Source organism: Panthera tigris, chromosome B3 (assembly GCF_018350195.1).
Source record: "Panthera tigris isolate Pti1 chromosome B3, P.tigris_Pti1_mat1.1, whole genome shotgun sequence".
Classification (NCBI taxonomy): domain Eukaryota; kingdom Metazoa; phylum Chordata; class Mammalia; order Carnivora; family Felidae; genus Panthera; species Panthera tigris.
In genome coordinates this window covers 3,574,943-3,599,916 of record NC_056665.1, presented here as the reverse complement: position 1 = coordinate 3,599,916, position 24,974 = coordinate 3,574,943, and the positions used below count along the sequence as shown (strand labels likewise).

The 24,974-nt window shown below is 42.1% G+C and overlaps 1 protein-coding gene across 8 annotated transcripts in view; it reads left to right on the top strand.

The window, feature by feature from the left end:
* SH3GL3 (SH3 domain containing GRB2 like 3, endophilin A3) overlaps positions 1 to 24,974 on the top strand; it is a 130,609-nt gene that overhangs the window by 67,652 nt on the left and 37,983 nt on the right. For 5 of the 8 annotated variants that reach the window (XM_042987931.1, XM_042987930.1, XM_042987929.1 and 2 more), the window contains 3 exons: positions 13,927 to 13,995; positions 19,323 to 19,395; positions 22,098 to 22,241. In XM_042987931.1, coding sequence (XP_042843865.1) covers positions 13,927 to 13,995; positions 19,323 to 19,395; positions 22,098 to 22,241 — 286 coding nt within the window. Of the gene's footprint in view, positions 1 to 7,228; positions 7,361 to 13,926; positions 13,996 to 19,322; positions 19,396 to 22,097; positions 22,242 to 24,974 lie in introns of those variants that run through there. The other 3 variants (XM_042987935.1, XM_042987936.1, XM_042987933.1) reach the window with 3 other exon arrangements.

Here is a 24,974-nt window from a genome sequence, read left to right as displayed (position 1 = left end):
TCTATACAGTTCTTTTATCGTGTCTCTTGCTGATCTCCCAGGGGCTCACTCTCTTCTTTTCATGTTTACATTATTTAGAGTTGGAGTTTCTCTGTACAGTAGTCCCCCTCCCTGCCCCCATCTGTCGTTTTACTTCCCGTGGTTTCAGTTACCCGTGGTTCGCTCTCCATAATTTCAGTTACCCGCTGTTTCATTTGTCCGTGGTCAGCCATGGTCCTCAAGCTGGTGATCCTCCTTCTGACATATTGTCAGCGGGTCACTAGTAGCCTGATGCTGCGTCAAGTGCCTACGTCATTCACCTCCCTTGATCTCATCATGTAGGCATTGTATCCTCTCACGTCATCACAAGAAGGGTGAGTACAGAACAGTGAGATACTTTGAGACAGAGAGAGAAACCACATTCACATAACTTTCGTTTCAGCTTAGTGTACCTGTTCTGTCTTATTGTTAGTTGCTGTTAACCTCTTACTGTGCCTAGCTTATGAATTACATTTTACTGTAGGTATATATGTATAGGAAAAAAAGTAACATATATAGGTTTTGGTACTGTCTGTGGTTTCAGGCATCCGCTGGGGGTCTTGGAATGTACCCCTGCAGAGAAGGGGAGACGACTGCATGGGCTTTGGGCTTGGGAGCGGGTTTCTGTGGTGTAGGTATTGCCCTGTTGCTTCCTAACCTCTCTGGTCCCATCTGCTGTCTGTCTTCTGGGCATTTGTCACCATTTATGACCTACTGCTGGCACCGTTTTTGTTTCTCAGCCCTGTTATGTATGTGTCAGATGCCTCTCTCTCTTTCTGTATCTTTACAAGTTCATATAAAGGTATTTGGTACAGGGGCGCCTGAGTGGCTCAGTCAGTTAAGCGTCTGACTTTGGATCAGGTCATGATCTCGCGGTTCGTGAGTTCGAGCCCCGCGTCAGGCTCTGCTGACAGCTCAGCCTGGAGCCTGCTTCAGATTCTGTGTCTGCCTCTCTCTCTCTGCCCCTCCCCTACTCATGCTCTGTCTCTGTCTCTCAAAAAGGAATAAACGTTAAAAAAAAAAAATTAAAAAAAAAAAAGTATTTGGTACAGTGGAGTGCAAGATGTGTGTATTCAGTCCACGATCTTGATTCCACGTCTGATAGTTCCTTCCTGTATGTATTTTCTCTCCCTCCTTCCCCTTGGCGAGATGAATGAATTTCTTTATTATGCTGCCCTAATAATTAAATCTGAAGTAGCAGCATTTAGGGTACAGAGGACACAGTCACCATATAAAAGCCCCTGGGGCTTTTTTTGTTCTTTTGAATATAGATTGTTAGGTTCTGTATGGTTAAGTCATGATTCGACTGAGCAGAGACTTCCAGATGCGGATAGTCAGATGTGAATGTTATTTCTACTGGTCAGATACAAGAGCAAGAGACAGGCCAGCATTGTTTGTTAAGCTTCCTTAGAGACAAATCAATCATGGGAAGTGTGACGGGCGCACGCATTGAGAACACCGAATGCAGGGTTCACGGGAGGGTGTGCTTCAACATTTTCTACTGAAATCAAAACACATGCAAGGAAGTGACAGGTCCTGTGGGTGCCACTTGCTCTGTTGTGACAAAGCGAGCACATTCATGGAACCAGTTCTCGATACAGAATATTACTAGCACCCCAGGGAGCTCCCTTTTGTCATAACTTAAAGGTAACTACTACACTTTTATCACCACGAATCAGCCTTTTCTGTGTTTAAATTTTATATGAATGCAATGATACAGGATGTTCCCCTTTTATTTCTGAACGTCTCATAATCAGAATCACACGGCACGAGAGTGTTCCATGACAGTGTTCCGTGGTACGTCTGAAATCTACCTATGTGTCGCACGCGGAAGGAGTACTTCCTCCTTTTTAATTGCGATACAGTATTGCATTTCTAGAAGTAGCTGTGATCTATTCACTCTACCATCATTTAGGTGGTTTGGGGTTATTGTGAGTAATACTGCTTGTATCTGCATTTTGGTTACTTATAAGGTATTTCTTTCGGGCCTTTACCTAGGAGTGGAATTACTGAGTCATAAGAGTATGGCTTCTTATATATTCAGTTATAGTAGACTCTATAGTAGACCGTTTTCCCAAGTCGCGACACCAATGTAAACTCCCTCCAGTGGCGTAGGAGTGTTCCTTCCGGTTGCCCCGTTAACCCTTGGAAAAACTTGTGTTATTGTTGTTTTAAAATAATTTTAGTTACTCCGGTAACGATGAAGTGTCATCTTCTTGTGGTTTAACTTGCATTTTCATGGATGATCTTGAGACGAAAATGTTTTCGTAGGCCTGTTGCCTGTTTGGATACCCCCCCCCCCCTTTGTGAAGTTGCTTCCACAAGGCTTTTTATTTTTTTTTGCCCATGCTAAAAAACAGGAGTATGCTGCCTTCCTCTTAGGGACCCATAGGAGTTCTTTTTAATATCTGAATGTGATTCTTCGTCAGGTAGATTTATGGAAAATATCTTTTTCTACTCAGTGATTTGATTTTTCACTCTCTCAGTCTTGAACAGAGTCTGATATGTCTGGCTTTTCTTTATAGTTAGCGTTTGGGAATTGGTCAAGCTGTCTCCTGTCCCAAGGTAATGTTATCTTACAGAACCTTTCAAGTCTTACCTTTTGCATTTAAGATCAACAAGGAATTGTTTTTGATATATGGTGTAAGGTAGGGGTCTTAAATTATTTTTAAGAATATCCTGGGATCCTGAAATGAAAGAGTTTGAGAACTGGTGCTTTAGAGCTATAAGATCCCCTCTTAAGAAATAGCTCTAGAGGGGCACCTGGGTGGCTCAGTTGGGTAAGTGTCTGGCTCTTGATTTTGGCTCAGGTCATGATCTCATAGTTCATGAGTTTGAGCCCCGAGTTGGACTCTGTGCTGACAGTGTGGAGCCTGCTTAAGATTCTCTCTCTCTGTCTCTCTCTCTCTCTCTCTGCCCCCCCCCACTTCATGCACACGCATGGATGTTCTCATTCTCAAAAATAAACATTTAAGAAAAAAATAGAAATAGCTTTAGCTACATCGCACAGTCTTAAATACATCTCTATATTTGGTATTACTCACTTATAAATATTTTCTAACCTTCAAGGTGACTTCATATTTGATTCAGTGAATTTTGACATGTTTAGTTTTCAAATAATTTGGGAAATTTTTCAGGTATTGATTTCTATGTTAATTTCACTGTGGCCAGAGATCATACCCTGAATGATTTTCGTCTTTGACGTTGTTGGAGATGTGCTTCATGACTCAGCGTCTGGTCTCTTTTGGGAAATGTGCCATGTCTACTTTTGAAAACCATCGTCATCGGGGCACCTGGGTGACTCAGTCTGGTGGGCATCTGACTCTTGATTTCAGCTCAGGTCATGGTCTCACAGGTCATGGGTTCGAGCCTTGTGTCAACCGCCCTCCTCCCCTCTCAAGATAAATACATAAACTTTAAAAAAAAAAGAAAAGAAAACCACCTTTATTCTGCCCTGTTTGCTGTAGTATTCTCCATATGTAAATTAAATTGTTCAAGTCAAGTCAATCTAACTGGTGGTTTTTTTTGTGTTTTATGGGTTGCAGAGAGATGTATAGAAAAATTAAAATATTTGGAATCATTTATTTATAGTTTTAGTTTTATAAGGTTTTCCTTTATACATTGAAGCTATGCGATTAAATGCATACAGATTTAGGATTCTTATTTCTTAATTTTGGATTGACCTTGTATCATTTAAAAAAATTTTTTAATATTTATTATTTATTTTTGAGAGAAAGAGACAGAGCACAAGTGGGGGAGGGGCAGAGAGAGAGGGAGACACAGACTCCAAAGCAGGCTCCAGGCTCTGAGCTGTCAGCACAGAGCCCGACGCGGGGCTCAAACTCATGGACCGCGAGATCGTGACCTGAGCTGAAGTTGGACGTTTAACCGACTGAGCCACCCAGGCGCCCCTACTTTTTATCATGTTTTAATGTCCTTCTTTATTCTAGTAATAATGTTTTTTGTCTGAAAGTATATTTTATATGTTAGTATGAGTTTCTCAGTTTTTTTGTTGTAGATGTTAGTGTTTGATATAGTCCATTTCTTTATTTTCTTATTGTGTCATTATATTTAATGTGCATCTCTTATTGGCAGAAAATAGTATAGTTTAGTATTTTGTGATCTTGGCTGATGCTTTTTATTTTTTACTTGAAATATTTAGTCCATATACATTTAAAGTAATTACTGACATTTTTGGATTAAATCTATTTTTTTATTTGTCCCGTTTATTCTTGTTTCTTCATTTCTCCTTTTTTAAACTTTCTTTTGAATTAATCATTTTTATTATTCCATTTTATTCTCTAGTATCTCGCCTGTTATATATTTATGATTATTTAAAAGCAACCCTAGAGATTACAACATGCATTTTTTATGTGGTTGGGTCTTTCTTAAATTAGTACCTTAAAACTTCCAAGCAATAAAAGACCCAGTAACAATTTATCTCTACCTCTTTAGTGGTGGCTTTTGTGTCATTGTTTTCATGTTTTAAAATTTTAGATATATTTAAAACCTCACAAGATAATTGTTTTAAGTTTTCAGTATTCACATCGATTCATCTCTCTGGTTCTCTTCATTTCTTGCCTTATTTCCTTGTTTCCATCAGGGATATTTTTCTTTTATTTGAAGAACTCCCTTGAGTGCTTCTTTTGGTGTGTGTCTGGGTCCGCCAGTGAGAAATTCTCTCACTTTTGTCTGAATATTTTTATTATTATTTTGTTAAGGTTTTTTTAAATGTTTATTTCTGAGAGAGAAAGAGACAGAGTGTGAGCAGAGAGGGGCAGAGAGGGAGACACAGAATCCGAAGCAGGCTCCAGGCTTCGAGCTGTCGGCACACAGCCCGATGCGGGGCTCGAACTCACAAACCATAAGATCGTGACCTGAGGCGTAGTCGGACGCCCAACTGACTGAGCCACCCAGGCACCCTCTTGTCTGAATGTTTTTAAAATTTTGCCTTCATTTATGAAGGGTATATTCACCGAGAATGGCATTTTAAGTTGGCAGATGATTTCCGTCAACATGAAAAGATGTGATTTCATTGTCTTGTGGCCACGCTGTGTGACCATTGTCAGCTCACAATCTTTTTGATGCTTTTTTGGTGCATTTTTTTTTTAAGTTTTCCTGTCTTTGGTCTTTGGTAAAAGACTTATTCGGGGTATGTTTTTCTTCATATTTATCCTGCCTGAGAGTCATAGAAGAGCTTTAATTTGGAGCTTGATGTCTTTTGACAACATATATTGAGTAATTCTTGGCCATCTTCTCTTCAAATATTGCCTCTTCTCAATTATTCTGTCCTCTCATTCTGGAAATCAAAAATACACATATGTTAGGTGTTTCCACTGTGTGTTCTATGTTTATAATATTTTTTTTGGTGTTTTTAATCATCTTTCTCTTTATGTTTCAATTTAGATACTTTCCAGTGGTTTATCTTCCAGTGCACACGTGCTCTCTTTGTCAGCATCTAATTGTTATTAAAGCTTGCTGTGGAACTCTGAATTTCAGTTATTGAATTCTTCATCTACAGTTTTCGTTTGTTCTCTTGAAATGTTTTGCAGTGGTATTTTACATTGTCATCTATTTTTACACTTAGTTTAAGGGGCATCTGGCTGGCTCAGTTGGTAGAGCGTGTGATGCTTGATCTTGGGGTTGTGGGCTCAAGCCCCATGTTGGGCACAGAGGTTACATCAAAAAAACATAAAGAGAATTTAGTTTCAGATTTTGTTGTTGTTGTTGAGTCACCTGGTATAATACCAGATGGGTTTCTTAAATTATTATTTTAATGGCAGATACCTGTGTGCAAAGACTTGGCAGCAATTTAGGTGATGTCTCCCCTCAGAGAGGATTTAGTTTTATTCTGACAAATAACAAGGGGAAAGGCAGTCCTGAACTCCAGTTTTGTCTCTTGATCACTGTGATTCTGCAGAAATCTCTGCTTAGATGTTTAGCCTTCTAGCAGCCTCCTCGCACTGGTATCTTAGCATCCTGCCTCGCATATGTGCAGCCTAGGAATTGTCAGAAACCTCTAAAGGAAGTTGCATGTAAACTGTCGTGTTCACTTCTTTATGGTCCTGGAATTTTGGCCTCTTAATGTCTTGGTTTCCTTGGTTACAGTGCACTCCAGTTTTCCTCTCCCCAGCCTAGGGAGACTTCTGCAAGTTCTAGGCTGGTGCTTTCTGCTCAGCTTGTGTGTTCTGTGTTGTAAGGCAGAAATTTTTCCAGAAGGAAAAAGCAGCCGTAAATGTCAACTCTTCCCAGTGCATTTTTCTTCATCAGATCCTGACTGCCTTGTTTGCTCTCTGAAACCTTCAGAGATTAAAAAAAGAATTAATTTTGAAATAATTTAGACTCAGAAAAGTTACAAAACCAGCACAGAGAGCTGGCGTATACCCTTTTCTCATCTTCCCCTGATATTAAACTTACAAATAACAGTTTGTCATTGAGTAATGCCATATTTTCCAAGCTGATAAAAGCAGATCATGACTGCTAATTGTTTGAAAGAAAAAATAAAGGGAGCTAGAGGACAGGGTGACATTTTGGTGCAGGGCTTCTCAAAGTAGATTTCCCAGAAATCTTCTCTGAGATTTTTCCTTGTAAGAGACATCTCCCGTGACCAAACGAAGGTGGAGAATGCTACCTCTTATATGCCCCTCCCCTCCATGGAAATCCATGATGCCATTTTCATTTTCAAGTCTGTGAAAAATGTTTTGGTACAGAAATCTGCCAGTTCTGTTTATCCCAGCATTTCCAAACGAACATGACCAAGGAGTTCTTCTTTTGCTGTGTGCAGCCAGTGTTTTGTGGCCCACAAACTAGAAAGTACTGTCCTGGAGAAGTTTCTAATTTATCCTGAGGTATAAATTTGCTTTTTTACATTTTCTCCTAGGTTCTGGCTTTCTTGCTGTTTAATTTCTTGCTTCATTAAAGGGAAGAAGATGGAGAAGCCAAGGTTTCTTTGAAAACAGACATTTGCACAAGAGGGCGGCCAAGGCTGTGTTGACATTTACCAGTAAAACCCCAGCGCATCTAGCTGAAAAACCAAATGCAAAAGCTTTGTGCTTCCCAAATACACTTCTTTTACATCAGTGCTGTTGCGGTCTCCGAAAACGCCTTTTGTTTTCCGATCATCGATGAAATTGGAGGCTACCCAGAAGTAGAGGGCCAGTGAGGGTTCTCTCTGTGGCACAGAGGCACCGTGAGACAGGCCTCGTTTCCGGCATGATCTTTTTCACTGGGGCAAGACTACACGGGCCACACTGACCTGGCCACACGACTGTATTTTACATTTGCAGCTTCTATCTGGCGAGCCCGGGTCAGACGCGACGTTTGCGATGGGGACGCTGAATAGGTGAGGGCCGTTGGTGTTTGAAGTTGAAGAAGGTAGTTGGGAGAGTTTCGGAGTCGAATTTTGACACTCTTCCCTAGTCTGCCTAGTCTGCCCCTTCGTGTGGGCATCCCTTGTGATCCCCACATGGAATCTCCCCGTCCGCCCTCTGGTGCCTGTCCAGTGCCCTTCTCCCGTGGGCCACTGGCATGATCTTCCCGGATGAAAGGCGGACCTGTTTGTACCACTCACCTGCTTGAGCGTCTCCACGGCCTGCGTGATTGTGCGTTCACATTCTCCTGGGGTCAGTCTTTCGTATCAGTTACCTTGTTGATTGCTGTTTCCCGAATGCCCTCAGGTCTTGTGTCTGAGCTTATGCTGTTCTCTCTGCCAGAAATGCCACTCCTTCTCTGGTCTCCTGGGGTGCACACCATATATCCTTCTAGGCTCTGTTCTTGGCACCTTCTCGTCCATATGACTTGCCTCCTCTGTCTAATAGCAAATTCCGCATCTGTGTTCAAGGAGGGTACTTCTCTCGTTGTGTTCTGGCCATCGGCTTCTGCTTCGCAGTGGCCCGTGAGCTCTGGCCTGGAGAGTGATCTTCGTATCTCTACCGGATGGATGTAGTCCGTAGACTTTCAGATATTTGTTGAATGGGATTGAATGGCATCATGTCAGTTTGAGATGTTAAGCTGAAGTGGGTTTTTTGTTTTAATGAATTTAAAGTGATACGCTGATTTCTAAGTACTGCCTTTGCTGTCTTCCCACACAGGTTTTGATGGATACAGTTTTCATTGTTAAATTAAAAGGTTTTTGAAATTTCTTCTAGGGCTTCCTCTTTTTTTTTTTTTTTTAATGTTTATATTTGAGACAGACAGAGAGAGAGAGCACAAGCAGGGGAGGGGCAGAGAGAGAGAGGGAGACACAGAATCCGAAGTGAGTTCCAGGCTCTGAGCTGTCAGCACAAAGCCTGATGTGGGGCTCGAACCCATAACTGTGAGATCATGACCTGAGCCGAAGTCGGACACTCAACGTACTGAGCCAGCCGGGTACCCCCGATCTGTCAGTTTTCTGGTAGAGTGGTGGTGAAATCTATGATTGTGGACTTCACTGTTTTCTCTCAGTTTCTGTATTACTAGTTTTTTGAAGCTGTGCTGTTGGGTGCATCATTATTATAACAGAATTTTGGTGGAATGTCCCTTCTATTGTTAGATCAATTCTCTATGCCTACTGATGTTTTGCCTTAAAGTCTTTTTTGTCTGATGCTATTGTTATCAGCTTTTTTTAAAATCAGTATTTCCCTAGTAGGTGTAATTTATCTCCTTATTTCCAGTTTTATTTTAGTTGTCTCTCTTAGAAGCTACATGTAGTTGGACTTAAAAAATCTACTCTGGGGGCGCCCGGCTGGCTCACTCAGAAAAGCATGTGACCCTTGATCTTGGGGTCGTGAGTTTGAGCACCACATTGGCTGTAGAGATTACTAAAAAAAAACAAAAAGCAAAAGAAAATTAAAAAAAAAATCCACTCTGTCAATTCATCCTTTAACATTTTCAATTTCATCATTTACGTAGATAATAATTACCGATGTATGTGGACTTATTACTGTCTTATATTGTGGTTTCCATTTGTCATCCCTTTCGTTCTTCTCCCCCCACCCCTGCTTTGCCAACCTTTTTTTTTTTTTTTTCTTGTTTTGTTTTATTTTGTTTGCCTGGATTGGAAAAACTCGATTTTCCACCAGTGTGCTAGTGTGCGTGCTGTGTTGTAACATGCCTAGCATACGTAACATATACGTGTATTATTGTTTTATACTTTTAGTCGTCACCATTAATTATGTAACCCAGACAATTCTTCTCTATTATTTCAGCAATGTTCAAGTTTGTCCATTTCCCACCTTCGCCTGAACACGGGAGAAACACTCTAGTGCTCAGAGTATCCACTCAACACCCTCCTTCCCATCTTGTTATTACTTAAGGTTGTAATTTTACCCTTTCATAAACTCATATATTTGTTTTAAGTAACAGTTCAGGGAGACCCAAAATTCTGGATTTTTTAACATTTCTTCTAAACACCTTTGAAACTGATCTCTGGTATCTGCTGTTGCTGAAGAGAAATCTGCTGTTAATTTTCTTGTGGTTTTATTCTCCCGTGGGAGTTTTAGAATTTTTTATTCTTGAAATCTCAACATGTGAATTAATACCTTGCTTAGCACTTGAATGTACTTCCAAACTGTGGGCTCATACCTTCCCTCAGTTGTACACAAGAACCCCCCCCCCAAAAAAAAACCCCAAAAAACAAAGCTATTAGCTCTTAAAATACTGAGTCCCCTATATTCTGTCCTTTTTTTCTGGAGTGCCTGTCAGTTATAGCTCATCCTCTAAACTGTTTAACTGATATTTCATATTAAAAAAAAAACCCTCTTTTTTTCCTTTAAATATTTTTGTTCTTTCAGGATATTCCTTAGTAATATTTTCTAGTTTACTGGTTCTTTCTCCAATTGTGCCCAGTCTGGAGTTGATTCCAATTATTGGGATTTTTCATTTTCATCTTTGTGTGTGTTTTATTTCCAAGGTTTCTAAATTTTAATAGCAATTAAAAAAATTTCCCTTTTCTGTAATTATTTGCCTTTTATTCATAGAGGTTATTCCTTCATTTATCATATTGATAATATCCTAAGCATACATATAAAGTTTCTGTCCTATTGTTTCAGAAAGTTATTTTCACCAGAAGTGAATTCATGTTGCAGTCTCTGATTTTGTTGGCTTTCTTATTTGGTCTTGTATTTAGTCATGTGCCTCGGAATTTAGATTTCTGGGATTCATTTTTATTGGGGAGGATGTTTTTTCTCTTTAAAAAAAATTTTAAAATTGTTTACTTATTTGAAAAAAAAATTTTTTTTAATGTTTATTTATTTTTGAGACAGAGGGAGACAGAGCATGAGCAGGGGAGGGGCAGAGAGAGGGAGACACAGAATCCGAAGCAGGCTCCAGGCTCTGAGCCGTCAGCCCAGAGCCCGACGCAGGGCTCGAACTCACAAACTGCAAGATCATGACCTGAGCTGAAGTCGGACGCTTAACTGACTGAGCCACCCAGGCGCCCCACTGTTTACTTATTTTTGAGAGAGAAAGAGAGACAGACACACACACCATATGAGCGGGGGAGGGGCAGAGAGAGAGGGAGACAGAATCCGAAGCAGGCTCCAGGCTCTGCACCATCAGCACAGAACCCAACACAGGGCTCGAACTCACGAACCTCGAGATCAACCTGAGCTGAAGCTGGATGCTTAACTGACTGAGATACCTAGGCGCCACTTCCAAAGGGGTATTTTAAAACAGGGATCTTACACATGGGCTTCTGCAGAGGGTTTCAGTAGCCCTTAGAAATTACAGGCAACTGAGTCAATTTTTTGCTATGTAACCAACCACCTTAAACCATAGCGACTTACAATGAAAAGCCATTGATTCACGATTTTGTGGGTTGGTGCTTTGGGCGGGGCTCACTGGGCTGCAGGGCTCACTGAGCCCAGCTGCTTACGCATCTGTTGGTGGTGAGCTGCCGGGTGAGCTCAAGGCCTGGTGCTCTGAGATGAGTCACCTTGGAGGGTCATCTCTGCTCAGAGTGGGCATTCAGCCTCCGGCGTGGTAGCTCAGGCTAATTCACGTGGGGATGGTTACAGTGGACCTCAGAGGGTAAAGTGTCTACACAGATACTTTGTAGCTATGAAGTATTTATAAGACCTGAACTCAGTACTCTCACAGTGTTGCTTGCATTCTGTCTATTGATCAAAGCTAGTCCCTGGGGAGAAAAATAGACTGCGTGTCCTAGTGGGAGGAGCAGTGGCAAGGCATTGTGGCCATTTTTGCAATTTACCATGCAACAAAATGAGTGTTCCCCCCCCCCCCGCCCGGGTGTGGTTGTATAATTTTCATTAGATTCTCAGAATATCACCTCCAAAATTAAGAACTAATATTTTAAATTATTTCACATCCTATTTTGGCTCAGGTTGTGATCTCACGGTTTGTGAGTTTGAGTTCGAGCCCCGTGTAGGGCTCTGTGCCGACGGCTCGGAGATTCTGTGTCTCCCTCTCTCTCTGCCCCTCCCCTACTCACACTCAGTCTCTCTCTCTCTTCTCTCTCAAAAAATAAACATTAAAAAAATTTAAAAAAGAAGTGATTTCACTATTTTTTAATGTTTATTTATTTTTGAGAGAGAGACAGCGTGCGAGCAGGGGAGGGGTAGAGAGAGAAGGAGACACAGGATCTGAAGCAGGCCCCAGGCTCCCAGCTGTGGGCACAGAGCCCGATGTGGGGCTCGAGCTCACGAACTGTGAGATCATGACCTGAGCCGAAGTCGGACGCTCAACCGACTGAGTCACCCAGGCGCCCCAAAATGATCTCACTATTGAACAAAAAGATATTTGGGGGACCTAACTGATGGATACTTCCATGTAAAGACCTTTGTGTAAAGCAGTGGGATTACCAGTTGTTCCTGTTGAAGCTTATACCGTGTACCGAGGCCTTAGGACAGTCCTCTCTGACTTCTAGACAGAGCCTGAAAAACCAGAACTATTGTCTAGTGTATCAGCCAGCTTCTGCCGAGTAACAAAGCTTTCCAGTGTTTAGTGTCAGACCACCACCATTTATTCGACTCATGTTTCCACGGGTGAGCGGATTAGGCCGGGGGCTTTCTCATGTGCCTGCAGTCCCTTGCAGGTCAACCAGGGGCTCTGGTCCTGGAGAGTGACTGGTTGTCCGGATGGGGGTGTTTGGGCCACGTATCTCTCACCACCCAGCAAATCAGCCCAGGCCTGAATTCACTTGGGGGCAGCAGGGTTTCAAGAGAATGACTGAAAGCATGCAGAGTCTGCTAAGGCCTGGGCTTCCGTCTGTGGTTCAAAACAAGCATCAAGTCCGGCCCAGAATCGCTCGAGGGTAGACAGACTCCAGCTCTGGCCAGGAGGAACTACAGAGATCTAGCGACGAAGAGATAAAGAATCGTGGCCACTAGTGATCTCCCCGTCTCCTCTCAATTCTCTCTCACCTCACATTTAAGTTAGATTCTCTACACCTGGATTCCTCCTATTGCCTAGTAATTCTGTGTTTGCGATAGTTGTGGAAATAGTAGCAGAAAGTCACTTACATTTAAAAGAACCTGCAATTTTTTTTTATTAATTGATGCTAACCGCCCCCCTTTACCACTGGTTTTTATGTTCATATAAGTATTTTATTTTATTTATTTATTTTTTAATGTTTATTTTATTTTTGAGAGAGAGAGCGTGAGTGGGGTAGGGCAGAGAGAGAGAGAGAGTGAGAGAGAGAGACAGAATCTGAAGCAGGCTCCAGGCTCTGAGCTGTCAGCACAGAGCCCAACGCGGGGCTCGAACCCACGAACCGTGAGATCATGACCTGAGCCGAAGTCGGATGCTTAACCGACGGAGCCACCCAGGCGTCCCACACATAAATACTTTAAACATGTAAGCAAATTATGTTGATGCGATTTTCTAAAGAAAACGATGTACTTTCCCCTTCCAGTCCTCTTCCGTGTTCCCTGATGCAACCCACTCTGCAGCCAGAGCTGCTTTGCTGAAGGTTTCTCTACACCGTGTTTGATAAGGGATCTTCAGGGACTTCTCAGCCAGACCTGTTAGCTTGGCATTTGAGAATTTGTGTGATCTGGCCTCTCTCCCTTTCAGTTTTTATTTCCCCCCATTCTCCCTCTATCGCTATTCATTATAGTTAAGGCAAGTTTCTTGCTGTTCCTTGGACGCGTTTGCCCTGCACAGTGACTCCTAAGCGTCCAGAGACCTTTTGTGGTTGTCAGTGTGTGGGTGCCTGTGCGCTACTGACATTTAGTGGGTGGAGGCCAGGGATGATGTTCAACATCCTACAGGGCACAGGACAGCCTCCCACAACAGAGGATTATCTAGTCTAAATATCAGAGTGGCAAGGTGGCAAAACCCCATCCTACACGTTGCTGTCTCCATGGGGTTTTCTAAGATGTCTCATGCTGTAAGCAAGGCTCCTTCGGTGTTGCCTGTGGAAATGTCCCTTATCCTTAAATGGGCAGCTCAAACGCCAAGCCTTGTAGGAAACAGGTCCTGGGTGGGTCCTGGGTGTCTCCCCGCCTCCCCTCCACTGCAGGCTCTCAGAATCATGTCTCTGAACCACTGAAATGTCTATTACTTGGTATGTTGACAATCATTTGTATCCAGCACTATTTTGCTCGTATTTTTCCTCCCTTATATTGTAATCGAGTGTGTGTTTATTAACTCTTCTGCCGTGCTCTGGGTTCCCGGATGATAAGGATCTTATTTATCTGTGTTTCTGCTGGAGCACCTTCCATGTGCTTTACATACAGTAGTTGCATAATTAATACCTGTTGCGCAGGTGAAAAATGTGTGTCTTCCCATGTCCTTTGATAGGGTTACTTCTTCCAACGATTTTCTTAAAGGACTTGGTAAAAAAAAAATGCAATGAGATGAATGGGGATTTTTTGTTGTTGGTGGTGGTGGTTTTGCTGGTAATAATTTGAGTCAGAAATTGTGGTAACAAATTATCATACAACACAATTACTTTGTTTATTTCTGCAGCTATTTAGCGAAAAAATAAGTGGCGTTGAAGGAACGAAACTAGATGACGAATTTCTTGACATGGAGAGGGTAAGAGAGCACGTTAATGTCAACTGTATTACAAACTTGATTTTCACTGTGATATGCGATGTACTGATACTGTAAAGGATATTAGAGCGGCAGCCAGGGATGTAAAGACCCGCTAAGGTGGCAATGGGATATGGGTAGTTGGTGCCCTCTAGTGGAAAAACGTCAGAATGCTCAAAAGACGGTCAATTTTGGCAAACCATTATTGCAAGGAAAAGACCGTAGTAATTGTGATGATTTTGATGATCTATCCTAGAAAATCAAAATGTATTTCTGGGACGAGACCATTCAAATACATAAAGATTGATATACCCATGTGGTGTACCAGATTCTGACTCTGTTCCCATGTGTTGTAGTAGCTGGATAACAAATGACATTGATCTGGGTTCTGAGAACTGGCAGCGTGAACTTGGATAAGCTTTTTTCCTCTTTTCTGACCAGTGACACAGGTGGATAATGTGTGCCCTGCTTGCCTTACATGGATTTGGGGATAATTATGCCAAAAAATTAATGTATATGAAAGCACCTAGGAAATATGATGAGCTTGTCACAGAAATGATTGTAACAGTCTCCAAAGGAAGACTGTAGAATCTGTTGTCCTTTAACCTGTTTCCTGGTCAGCTGTGTGGAATAGCTCAGGGGGAGGTAGAACTGACACCGCTGATAGTTCAGCTTCCTCAGTTTCCTTCCCCTTCGTCTTGGGCCCTTTAACCATAGCCTTGTTTTAATAATTAGACTCCCCAGATGAGAGAGGGCAGAGAGAAAGCAGAACATCTACCTTCAAGTGTAACATCGAGGATACAGGAGATTGAAGGTTGTAGAGCTATCAGCAGGTACAGAAGAAGTCTAACCCCAGGCTGTGGCTTGGGAGGTTCCTTTCTTCCGGATACCTGGCCCTGGCCAGACTGTCTTCCAGGAAGCTCCTTACTTTCTGGATGAGCACTGCTAAGTTTCTAGAAGTGTTAGCACCTTGAGAGGAAAAAGCACTTTTTGTTTTGCTTTTGAAAAACATAATTTTTAAAAACTGAAAAACATGGAAATAGTTTAACATCGTTGGCCTACCTGAAATGACTTTTAAAAATCCCTTGGTATGTAAAGATATTATAGGTAACTTTATTACTTAGAAAATGATTCAGTTTAAATATTGAGTTTATAAACACATTTTAGCAATTTCAGTTTCAGTTGATGGACTGAGATCTCTCTTGTTTACTTCCTTTCCCTCCTAAAGCCCCAATGAATGACAGAAGAAATATAAAAGTAATATCTATTTATTTCCTTACAGCAGTGAAAAGCAGGGAAATATCTAACACGTGACCAGAAGGTTTAAGGACTTTCTGGAAGAGATGAGTTGGATGGTATCAGATCCACCTAAAACATGACATGGAAATGACAAAGGAATGGAGAGATTTCTTGACAAATCCTAAGCACACAGAAGTAGAGGACGAATAGTAATGTCAAAGTAAAATTTGATGCAAAAAACACTAAGTAGAAAAGGTTATAAAAAAGTTATTAAAAAGATGCAGTCATGCAGTCTATCAGGAAATTGTAATGGTTATGAATCATTATGCACCGTATAACATGGCATCTAAATATGTAAGGTAAAAGTTGTCCAAAATACATGGAAAATTGACAAAGTCCAGAGTAGAAGATTTCGCACACCTCTCATAAAATAACAGAGTAAGTTGACAATAGTAGATTGGCTCATAGATGATTAGTACAAAATATGATTAATAACTTTGTTTATAAATAGATACAGACCTCAAGTTGAGAATCTATATTCTTTTTAAGTCCATTTAGAACAATTAAAATAGTCAATCATACATTAGGCTCCAGAAAAACTAAAAAACATTACAAGGAAGGTATACTTTCCCAATTCTGGATGTTTGGAAATTGAAAAACATGTGATTATTCTTAGTTGAAAGAGGAAATGACAAGTAAAATCAAAGTTCATTTGGTCATGAGAGACCAAATTCTGTATGTTAGAACCTGCGGTATATGGCTACATCTTACGTACATTTAATAGAAAATATGTTTGAAGGAAATGAATAAATCATTTAAGCCAGGAAGCTAGGAAAATAACAGCAAATGAAATCACTCTAGGTGGAAGGACAGAATTGTAGAGATCAATAAAATAGGAAACAATAACGACAAAACCAGGCACTGTTTTGTTTTCAAAAAGCCACCTCTACCAAGTGTGACTAAGGAGCACAAACACATTACATAAGGAGTAAGAAGGAGATAATGACAGCTATGGATTCTTTTAAAAAAAATTTAAAAATAAACCAGCATTGCTAGCAGCCCTCTAGCTGAGGCTGAGGTCCGGGATAGTCCGTGGCAGAGGATTTGGGGCACCAACATTTGAAGGAAATTCCAGATTTAATCAGCCAACAGAGATGCCTTCACACCAGGTAGACACCACAAAAATAATTTTTACCTCTGTACTCCCACCTGTTTGTCACCATGGTTTGCAGAAGCCATCACGTGGCATTTTGTCAGCTTGAACGACCCCCCCCACCCGACATTCTCAGTTATTCTGGGAGGGAAGTTTCTATTCATTCATTCAGTCAGTCACTCATTCATTCATTCGTTTTTTAAACCACATGGATTATTTTTCCAGTGTTCATCTTGATTGCCCATGTTTGTCAAAGTGGTTAGTGGGTGTCCTCTTTATTTTCTCAAGCATTTGTTTGCAGTTTTGATCGCTGGGCTGTCCTAGAAGCTGTTCCAGGATGGGCACGTCAGGCTGTTAGTTTTTGGTCATTTGTTCCTTGGCTTTTTTTTTTTTTTTGCCCCCAAAGAGAGAAGGATCTGAAGTAGAAAGTACCCCTGCCCCAGATCTCACTGTCACCCTTTAGAGATGGCTCCTGGCTTCCTGGTACCTTTTCATGTCTGAAGAGGGTTGGATACGTTGAAAGGAACACTTAATTACTGTCGAATTTCTATAACTGTGGAAAGTTATAAATCTAAAACCTAGTTTTTCTTAAGCTTAAGCTGGACTTACGAATCTTATTTATAAATTTAGTAACTTCAACATAAAAATCATTTTCAGTTAATCTTTGTGTTAGTTTCCATTAAGTCATAGGCTTAACAGGTTAAATCCTTAAACATTTATCTCCAGTTACATAATTAAGCAAATTCCCTTAGACATTGCAAATTAGAATCACAAATGCAATGCATGGAACTCGCCCCAACGTCACATCAGATTTAGAAAAGCGTTTTCCAGAGCACTTAAATTTCTCGAGACTGTAATAGTACAAACGTTTGGCTGATCATATTCTCTTAAACATTTCAAAAATCTTCATAAACAATCGAACACACTGAAGAGAGTTCAGAGCTTGCAAAACTCGCTACAAGGCCCAGTGCACGTACACACAGCTGGTGTGTGTGCATCAGTGATACAGGTGTGATTCATTTCTTCATCATTTACGTGCTGTCTTTTTAAACCTTCCTGGGGCCCCAAATTTAGGCGCTCGGCTAATGGGAACAAATCCAATTTCAGGCTGGTTGAGCTCACTTGGTTGGAAGCTTCTGACCCTGACCAGATCATAGATTTTTGAATTACAAAAATGAATTTCTTGTATCATAAATCACTCTACAACTTGCTTTCTTTCCTTGACAGTGTGCTGTGGGCATCTTCCCAGTAGATATGGAGCTTCCCTTTTTTTTTTTTTTTATCTTGTGATTCAAGAGAATTCCTTTATTTGGATGTCTCACAGTTTACCCAGCCAGTCTCTTATCGCTTATAATTCAAGTTGGTTTCAGTTTTTAATAGACATAGAATGGCCTGACATCCTTTTACGTCATTGCAATTGGCTGGTGTGTTTCCAGACGCTAGGTCCCTGGAGGTCTGCCCATTAATAGGTTCTTGTCCCTTGATCCGTTTTGCACTCCCAGTGTGTGTGAAAGCGCCCATCCCTCCATACCTATATGACACCTAATATTGGGTCAGATTAATAAAAAAATATTTTTTTTGTCAATCTGTTGAGTGGAAAGTATCTCCTTTTTGATTTACGGTCTTTCTAGATATTTTGTCAACTGTATGAACTTGTATTTTTTCCCGTTTGTTTTCTTGCCAGTTTATATTCTTGTGCTTTCCAATTGGGTTGTTTTATGTGCTGCTTTTTTTCTTAAATGGGAGTTTTGAGTATCATGGATGCTAAGCATGGGTCCTTCATACAGTTTCCTTTCTGTTTCATTTTGCCACTTTTGTCAAATTTGGTGTTATTACATCTATTCACTGTTCAGTCTTTAATTTTATAGGGTCAGAATTTTGGGTTTTGTGTTGTGCCTAGAAGATTCTTCCCACCCCTGTATTTCGGAATATTCTTCTGTGTAATTTAGTGCCTTTGTAGACTGTTTTTAGGTCTGTATTTGTGATCCAGTCTGTAGTATGAGGCGTGAACCTAAGTTTAATATTAATTTGCCAAATTGTAACCAAAAAAGAAAAAATTAAAAGGAACATAAGATTTGAATTAATTTTATGTGTGATTTGGGGGAGGACTTACATCTTTGCACAGTTAAACTTTCCCGTGTAGGAACATGGCTCTTCAGATAGATGTTGTACATTTTCTCCTTATATTTATTCCTTATTGTTGTGTATTTTTATGTTGCTCTTATGAATGGGATCTCCTTTTCCTTTATATTTTCTTTCAGGCTGTTGATGGTATGAAATGAAGCTATTGAACTTTATGCCTGTTGAACTTTATTGTATATTCTCACATTCGGTGTCGGGCTAACCAGTAGCCAGTGTCCAGAAATGGTTTTGTGGGGGGAAAGATTCAGTCTCAACATAGAAAACCTTTGATATTAACATCTGCCCACAGGACACTTGGGTGTTTATTGTGAGTGGTAGTGTTAGGGAGAATGATTCTTTCGTTGTTGATTTAGTGCCGTAGTTTCTAATGTGAATTGCTATTAGGGAGTCCTTACAAGCAAAGGCACTCAAGTACATCCAGCAAAGAAGGAAAGTTGGGCTGAGACATGCCTGGTGTTGGCTGGAGAGGCCTTCAGGTATGTCCAGTAATCGAGTGGAGCATAGTAACTCGTCTGAGTTTTGTAAATAATACATGACTGCTCATTGTATGTTAAAAAGAAAATGAAATGAATGCTCTCCAACATCATGGGGAGGAAGAGCTGTCCCAAAATCATAGTGAGAAAAATACTGCTTCTCCCCCAAAATGTTGAAACTCATTTGGATTAAAATCTGTTAATAGTATTATACATATTAAATTAACGCATATTACCTCTGTTTTTCTGTGAATTCGTTGTTTGTCATTTACCAACATTTTTATGTTTGTGTGTGTGTGTGTTGTTGTTTTTTTTTTTTAAAGAAAATAGATGTTACCAATAAAGCTGTTGCAGAAATTCTTTCGAAAGCCACAGAGTATCTTCAGCCAAATCCAGGTAAAGTTAGAAAATGTCTCGACATAGTCTATTGTTCATTCACTGTCATAGACTAACAACCCATGTTTGCTTGGCATATGGCTGACGTAACTTAGAAACAGTGTTTTCTGTGTCCAAATAATGAATTTCAGTTTTTTAAAGTCAAGCCGCCAGCGACCGAAGGTAGTTTCAGGGAGTCCTAGCTGATGAGAAACAGAGCAGATAATCCCGTGGTCTATGGTGACATCCTGTGGATAGAGACTTGGTCTTAGCAGCAAGGCGCTGCTCAATAAAGACACATTTTAGGAGATGCCTCAGAGACCCACTGAATGTTTGGTATGTTTTCTTATTCAGGCATCTCCTCTTTTAGAAAAAAATTCTGTCATCCTGCTCTAAAGGTATAATTGAAATTGTAATTTCACTTTGTAGCTCAGATGCTAAAGAAATGAGGCAGGAAAAGCAGCATGAAAAGGTCCCTTGTTGCATCAGCTTCTCGACAGAAGGTTCTTAATTCCGTGGTTGTGAAGCAGCATCCCTTGATGGGTTTTTCCTGGGTCGTAAATGACAGAAACCAACAGGGGGCAGGGCACCCAAGCCTTGAATTCTGCAAATTTCCCAAACTGCCTTCCTTTTTAGGAACGTATTATTTGCAGGGAGTCGCTGTGACTCCCTTGGGCGTTAGGACTCCCCTACAGACCCAACCACCTGAAAATCTAGACAGGAACAATTTCAAAACATAAATTTTATAAAAACTGCGTCCAGGGAGGTTGGCGGGTATAGGATTCTTTGGAACTGTGTAGAGGTTTGTAATTTCAAGGGCCGCACTCCTGCCTCTCTTCTCTGGCCTCCTCAGTGACTGAGATGAGCTATGTAAGTTCCTTTTCCCGATAAATCGGCACAGATTTAGCGAGGGCTTCCTCTTGGCAGAGGGGCTTTCCCGGTTCCTGGGACCCAGATCCCATCGTCAAAGAGCTGACGTTGGAATGGGGTAGGAGCGGGGTTGGCCAGCAAGGACAGAGGCCTCTGGCTGTTGCCAGTTTAGTGGATGTCAGCCACATGCCTGCCACCTCCCAGTCCCCACCCTGGCAGTGGGAAGGAAGAGCCACGCGTGCGTGTGGCTATTGGAGCACAGGGACCAGAAAGAAAACTGCTTTGAAGCTGAGGCAGGCAAGATTCAAACAGGCTGGCACCAGAAGTGTCCGAAGCCTTGCTCCTCAAAGTGTGGTCCGCGAACTAGCAGCCTCAGCCTCACCCGAGAGACTGGGAAACGCAGAGCCTTGAGCTCATCCCAAACAGACTGAACCAGACTTGGCGTTTTAACAGGATCCTCGGGTGATTTGTATGCACCTTAAGAGCTTGAGAGGAGGCACTGGCCTAGAACACATGAAAACAAGTGTGATTATTAAAGTAAAAGAAAATGAAAGCGTACCTCTTTACTTCCTGGAATTATCACAGACGCCACAAGCTGGTATGTGATTCGCTCTCTAGCCCGGGGAATAAAAGCCCCGGTTCTTAGCTTGGTATTCAGTTCATAGTCATATTTTCCCATAGATCTCTCCTGATTCATCCTGGTTTGGTTTGGTTTTGTTTTGGGGGGGGCACAAGTGAGTGAGGGGCAGAGAGAGGAAGAGAGAGAGAAGCAAGGTTCACTTAAAGCAAGCTCGGGCTTCCCTGATTGTGGGACTTGGACTCATGAAACATGAGGTCATGACCTGAGCCGAAGTCAGATGCTTAACGACTGAGCCCCCCCCCCCAGGCGCCCCCCGATTCATCCTGTTTTAATTTCAGCTTAGGTCAGACTGGCCTCCTCTTTATCTGTTGGTTCTGTACCATAAACATCCCACCTTCTATACCGTTGACGTGATATCTGCACTTTGTAGGCACATCTTGCTATCTGTATTCAGCATATTGTTATGGTCACACCACGCTTTATTTGCCCGGTGCATCTCCTATATTCTGTCCCGCAGCGACTAGCTCTGTGCTCCTGTAGGGCAGCCGCTGTCCTGGGTCCCTCTGGAGCCGGAGGGGTTAGCACTGTGTGCCACACAGAGCCGGGATCAGTAAGCACTGATGGCCTGAGTCGGGGAAGAGAAGTTGAGAAGCAGTGGCCGCCCGTCCTTTCCCTCGGGGCAGGGGACCCGACCTGCACCGAGGAGCATCAACACAGACTCCTGTTCACTCAGCAGGAGTTCGTCTCCTCCCGTTGGCTCGGCTTCCTCAACAGGAGTGCGCCAAAGCCCTTCATCAGGATATTGAATATAATCACTCCGAATAAATTGTTGGGACCGGGAGGGTGACAGGGGCCTTTTGGTGGTTTGAAACATCCACCTCAGCGATGCCGTCCTTGGTGTTCCGTTGGTCCCCGGGAAGGATCGCCTCCCCGGTACTGGCATCTGGCTCTGGGCGTGCGTGTTGCAGGCCCTGCTCTGTGTGTCCCTGTGCAGCGGGGACACTTCTGATGTGCGGAGTCAACGACGTGTGCGTCGTTTCCATTTTCCCTTGCTTAGCAACCCCCTCTTCCCCCCACCGCCCGGCCACTTGGAAAAAGAATCGGGAAAATCACGTGAGACGTGAAATAGGTCACACAGTCCCTTTCACATGCTCCAGGTGTCCCACGTCTTGCCCACCGGGGTGACCTCAGTTTTGCCGTCATTTGTTAAATGCCATGTACCTGTCGCTCCGCCTTGTCATTTTAAGGAATTACAAATGACAATGTTTTTAAGCATACAGAGCTAAGCTAGGGATGCTGAACACTGTGTCGAAGATCCGAGGACAGGTGAAAACCACCGGGTACCCGCAGACGGAAGGCTTGCTGGGCGACTGTATGCTAAAGTACGGGAGGGAGCTCGGGGAAGGCTCCACCTTCGGTGAGTGTTTGCAGATCGCCTGGAGCGCTTTGTATGAGTGTGTGTGTGTGTGTGTGTGTGTGTGTGTGTGTGTGTGTGTGAATGAAGGGGGAGGGAAGGGCAGAGGGAAGGGGGGAGGGACAAAGAGAGGAGTGGGGAGGCTTCACCTTGGGTGACTGTTCGAAGATTGCCTGGGAGCACTTTGTGTGTTGGGGGGGAGGGGGAGAGGCAAAGGGGGGAGGCCGCACCTTCGTGACTGTTCACAGATCACCTGGGAGCACTTTGTCCGGGGTGGGGGGGGGGCAGAGAAGGGGGAAGGGCAGAGAGAGGAGAGAGAGAAAGGGAAACCCAAGCAGGCTCTGTGTTGACAGCAGAGAGCCCGATGTGGGGCTTGAACCCACGAAGCATGAGATCATGATCCAAGCTGAAATCAAGAGTCGGACACTCAACTGACTGAGCCACCCAAGCACCCCACAGTACCTTCATGTTAACAAGCTTTATTATTATTATTTTTATATCACCCAAGTAATACACGTTCGTTGCAGAAGGCTTAGAAAATATCAGCTAGTGAAATACAAGAAAGGAAGTGCTGACATCACCCACAGTCACGTATCTGGTGATGGACCTTTTGTGTATTCTCATCCCTAGTCACGTACACCTTCACAGCCCTTTGTGTATTCTCATCCCTAGTCACGTACACCTTCACAAGGTTTATTCTCATCCTTAGTCACGTACACCTTCACAGCCCTTTGTGTATTCTCATCCCTAGTCACGTACACCTTCACAAGGTTTATTCTCATCCTCAGTCACGTACACCTTCACAGCCCTTTGTGTATTCTCATCCCTAGTCACGTACACCTTCACAAGGTTTATTCTCATCCATAGTCACGTACACCTTTACAAAATTAAAATGGAGTTATGGTATCTCTACCTTTATACCCTTTTGTAACTTGCTTATTTCTATCGACTGAATCAAGATCCATGTCATAAAATGATTAATCTTCTATGATACTGTTTTTAACGGCTGTATAATAACCCGTGTGTCATGGCAGACTTTGTTCAGTCAACCCTAGTTATTGGATATTTAGATACTTTTTTCTGTACGTAAAAAAATTTTACATAGCATTTATAAAACCATTTTCATAATCTTTAGGGATATCCAAGATTATGTTCGTGGATTGAAATCCCTGGTAGTGATCGCTTCTCGGCCTTTTGGCTAAGATCAAGTGAAATCCCTGGTAGTGAAATTGTTGGGTTGAGAATATGCGTGTTTTTTCAGATTTTTGAACCATATTCCCAAAGGACCCTCCAGAAGGGGTGTGCCAGTTTGATACTCTTGCCAGGAGTATGTGAGAGTATGTTTCCCAGCACAGTTATTGATTGTGGGAATTACTTTTTTAGCTTACTTCTGAATCACAGGTACTTTGATACATAGCATATAAAATTGACCTCTTAGTGCTGTGTTAACTTCACCTTTTGGATTATGTGTAAGGTAGATTTCTTTCCTGTTTGTCATCATTTTTGTGAAATGTGTATTTGTATCTTTTGCCTATTTTTTCATTAATACGTTCATTCCCCCCCCCCCCCCCCCCCCTTACTGGTTGACGAACTCCTTCAACGGTTAGGACATTTGCTCTTGGTCTGCCTTATATGTTAATGAAGTTACGCCCCACGTAGGCATTCGCCTTCTGACCTTGTGGACGGAGGCCACTGAAACGGAGGAGCTTTTGGTTTTCATATAGTGGGACTCCTAACTCTTCCTTTATGGTTTATGGCTCTGTTGTTTTGTTTAGAAAAACTTTTCCACCCCACCCACCCCCACAAGTCGTGTCAATGTTTATTCATACTTTTCTTTTGAAACATGTTTCCTTTTCTTCCCTTTAAATTTCCAAGCTCCTGATTTTAACGGGCAGATACTGTGCAGTAGGGTCCTAATTTTGTTTTCTCCCAAGTAAGTAGCTGGTTGTCCTAATACTCCATTGAAAAGTTCAGCCTTTCCCCTCTGGAGAGAAACGTTTTGTTACAGACTAAATTTTTATATTTTAAGTTTGTTTCTGGTCTTTTTTTTTTTTTTTTCTCCTGTTTTCTTGGTCTGTACCTTGCTTTGCTCCAGTGTTGTATTTTAAGAATTGTAATTTAAACGTATATTTCAATATGCTTAACTAAAATCTCCCTTGGTTATCTTATTATAAACAATACCCGGAAATGTTTCTGTCAAAGCCAAATTCGACACTCTGTGGCTTGGGCAGTGGTGGCCGAGGATCAGAAACGGTACCCTCCGTTTCTAACCAGTTGGGCAGGAAAGAGTCCCCAGGCTAGGAAGGGATGTCTCCTCTTTACCTTGGGATGATTTAGAACCTAACAATGGAGAGCGAGTTAAGGAAACTTAGGAGGAATGAAGCTACCAGTGGAGTTCTGACCAGTGGTAATTTAGCGTAACTAAATTTCCACTTCTAGTTTTCTAGTTCATTTCTTAAAAAAAAAAAAAAAAAAGGGGAGGTGAGGCTTCATTGCTATTGCTGTTTTTTTTTTGTTTTTTTTTTTTTTTTTAATTTTTTTTTTTTTCAACGTTTTTTTTTTATTTATTTTTGGGACAGAGAGAGACAGAGCATGAACGGGGGAGGGGCAGAGAGAGAGGGAGACACAGAATCGGAAACAGGCTCCAGGCTCCGAGCCGTCAGCCCAGAGCCTGACGCGGGGCTCGAACTCACGGACCGTGAGATCGTGACCTGGCTGAAGTCGGACGCTTAACCG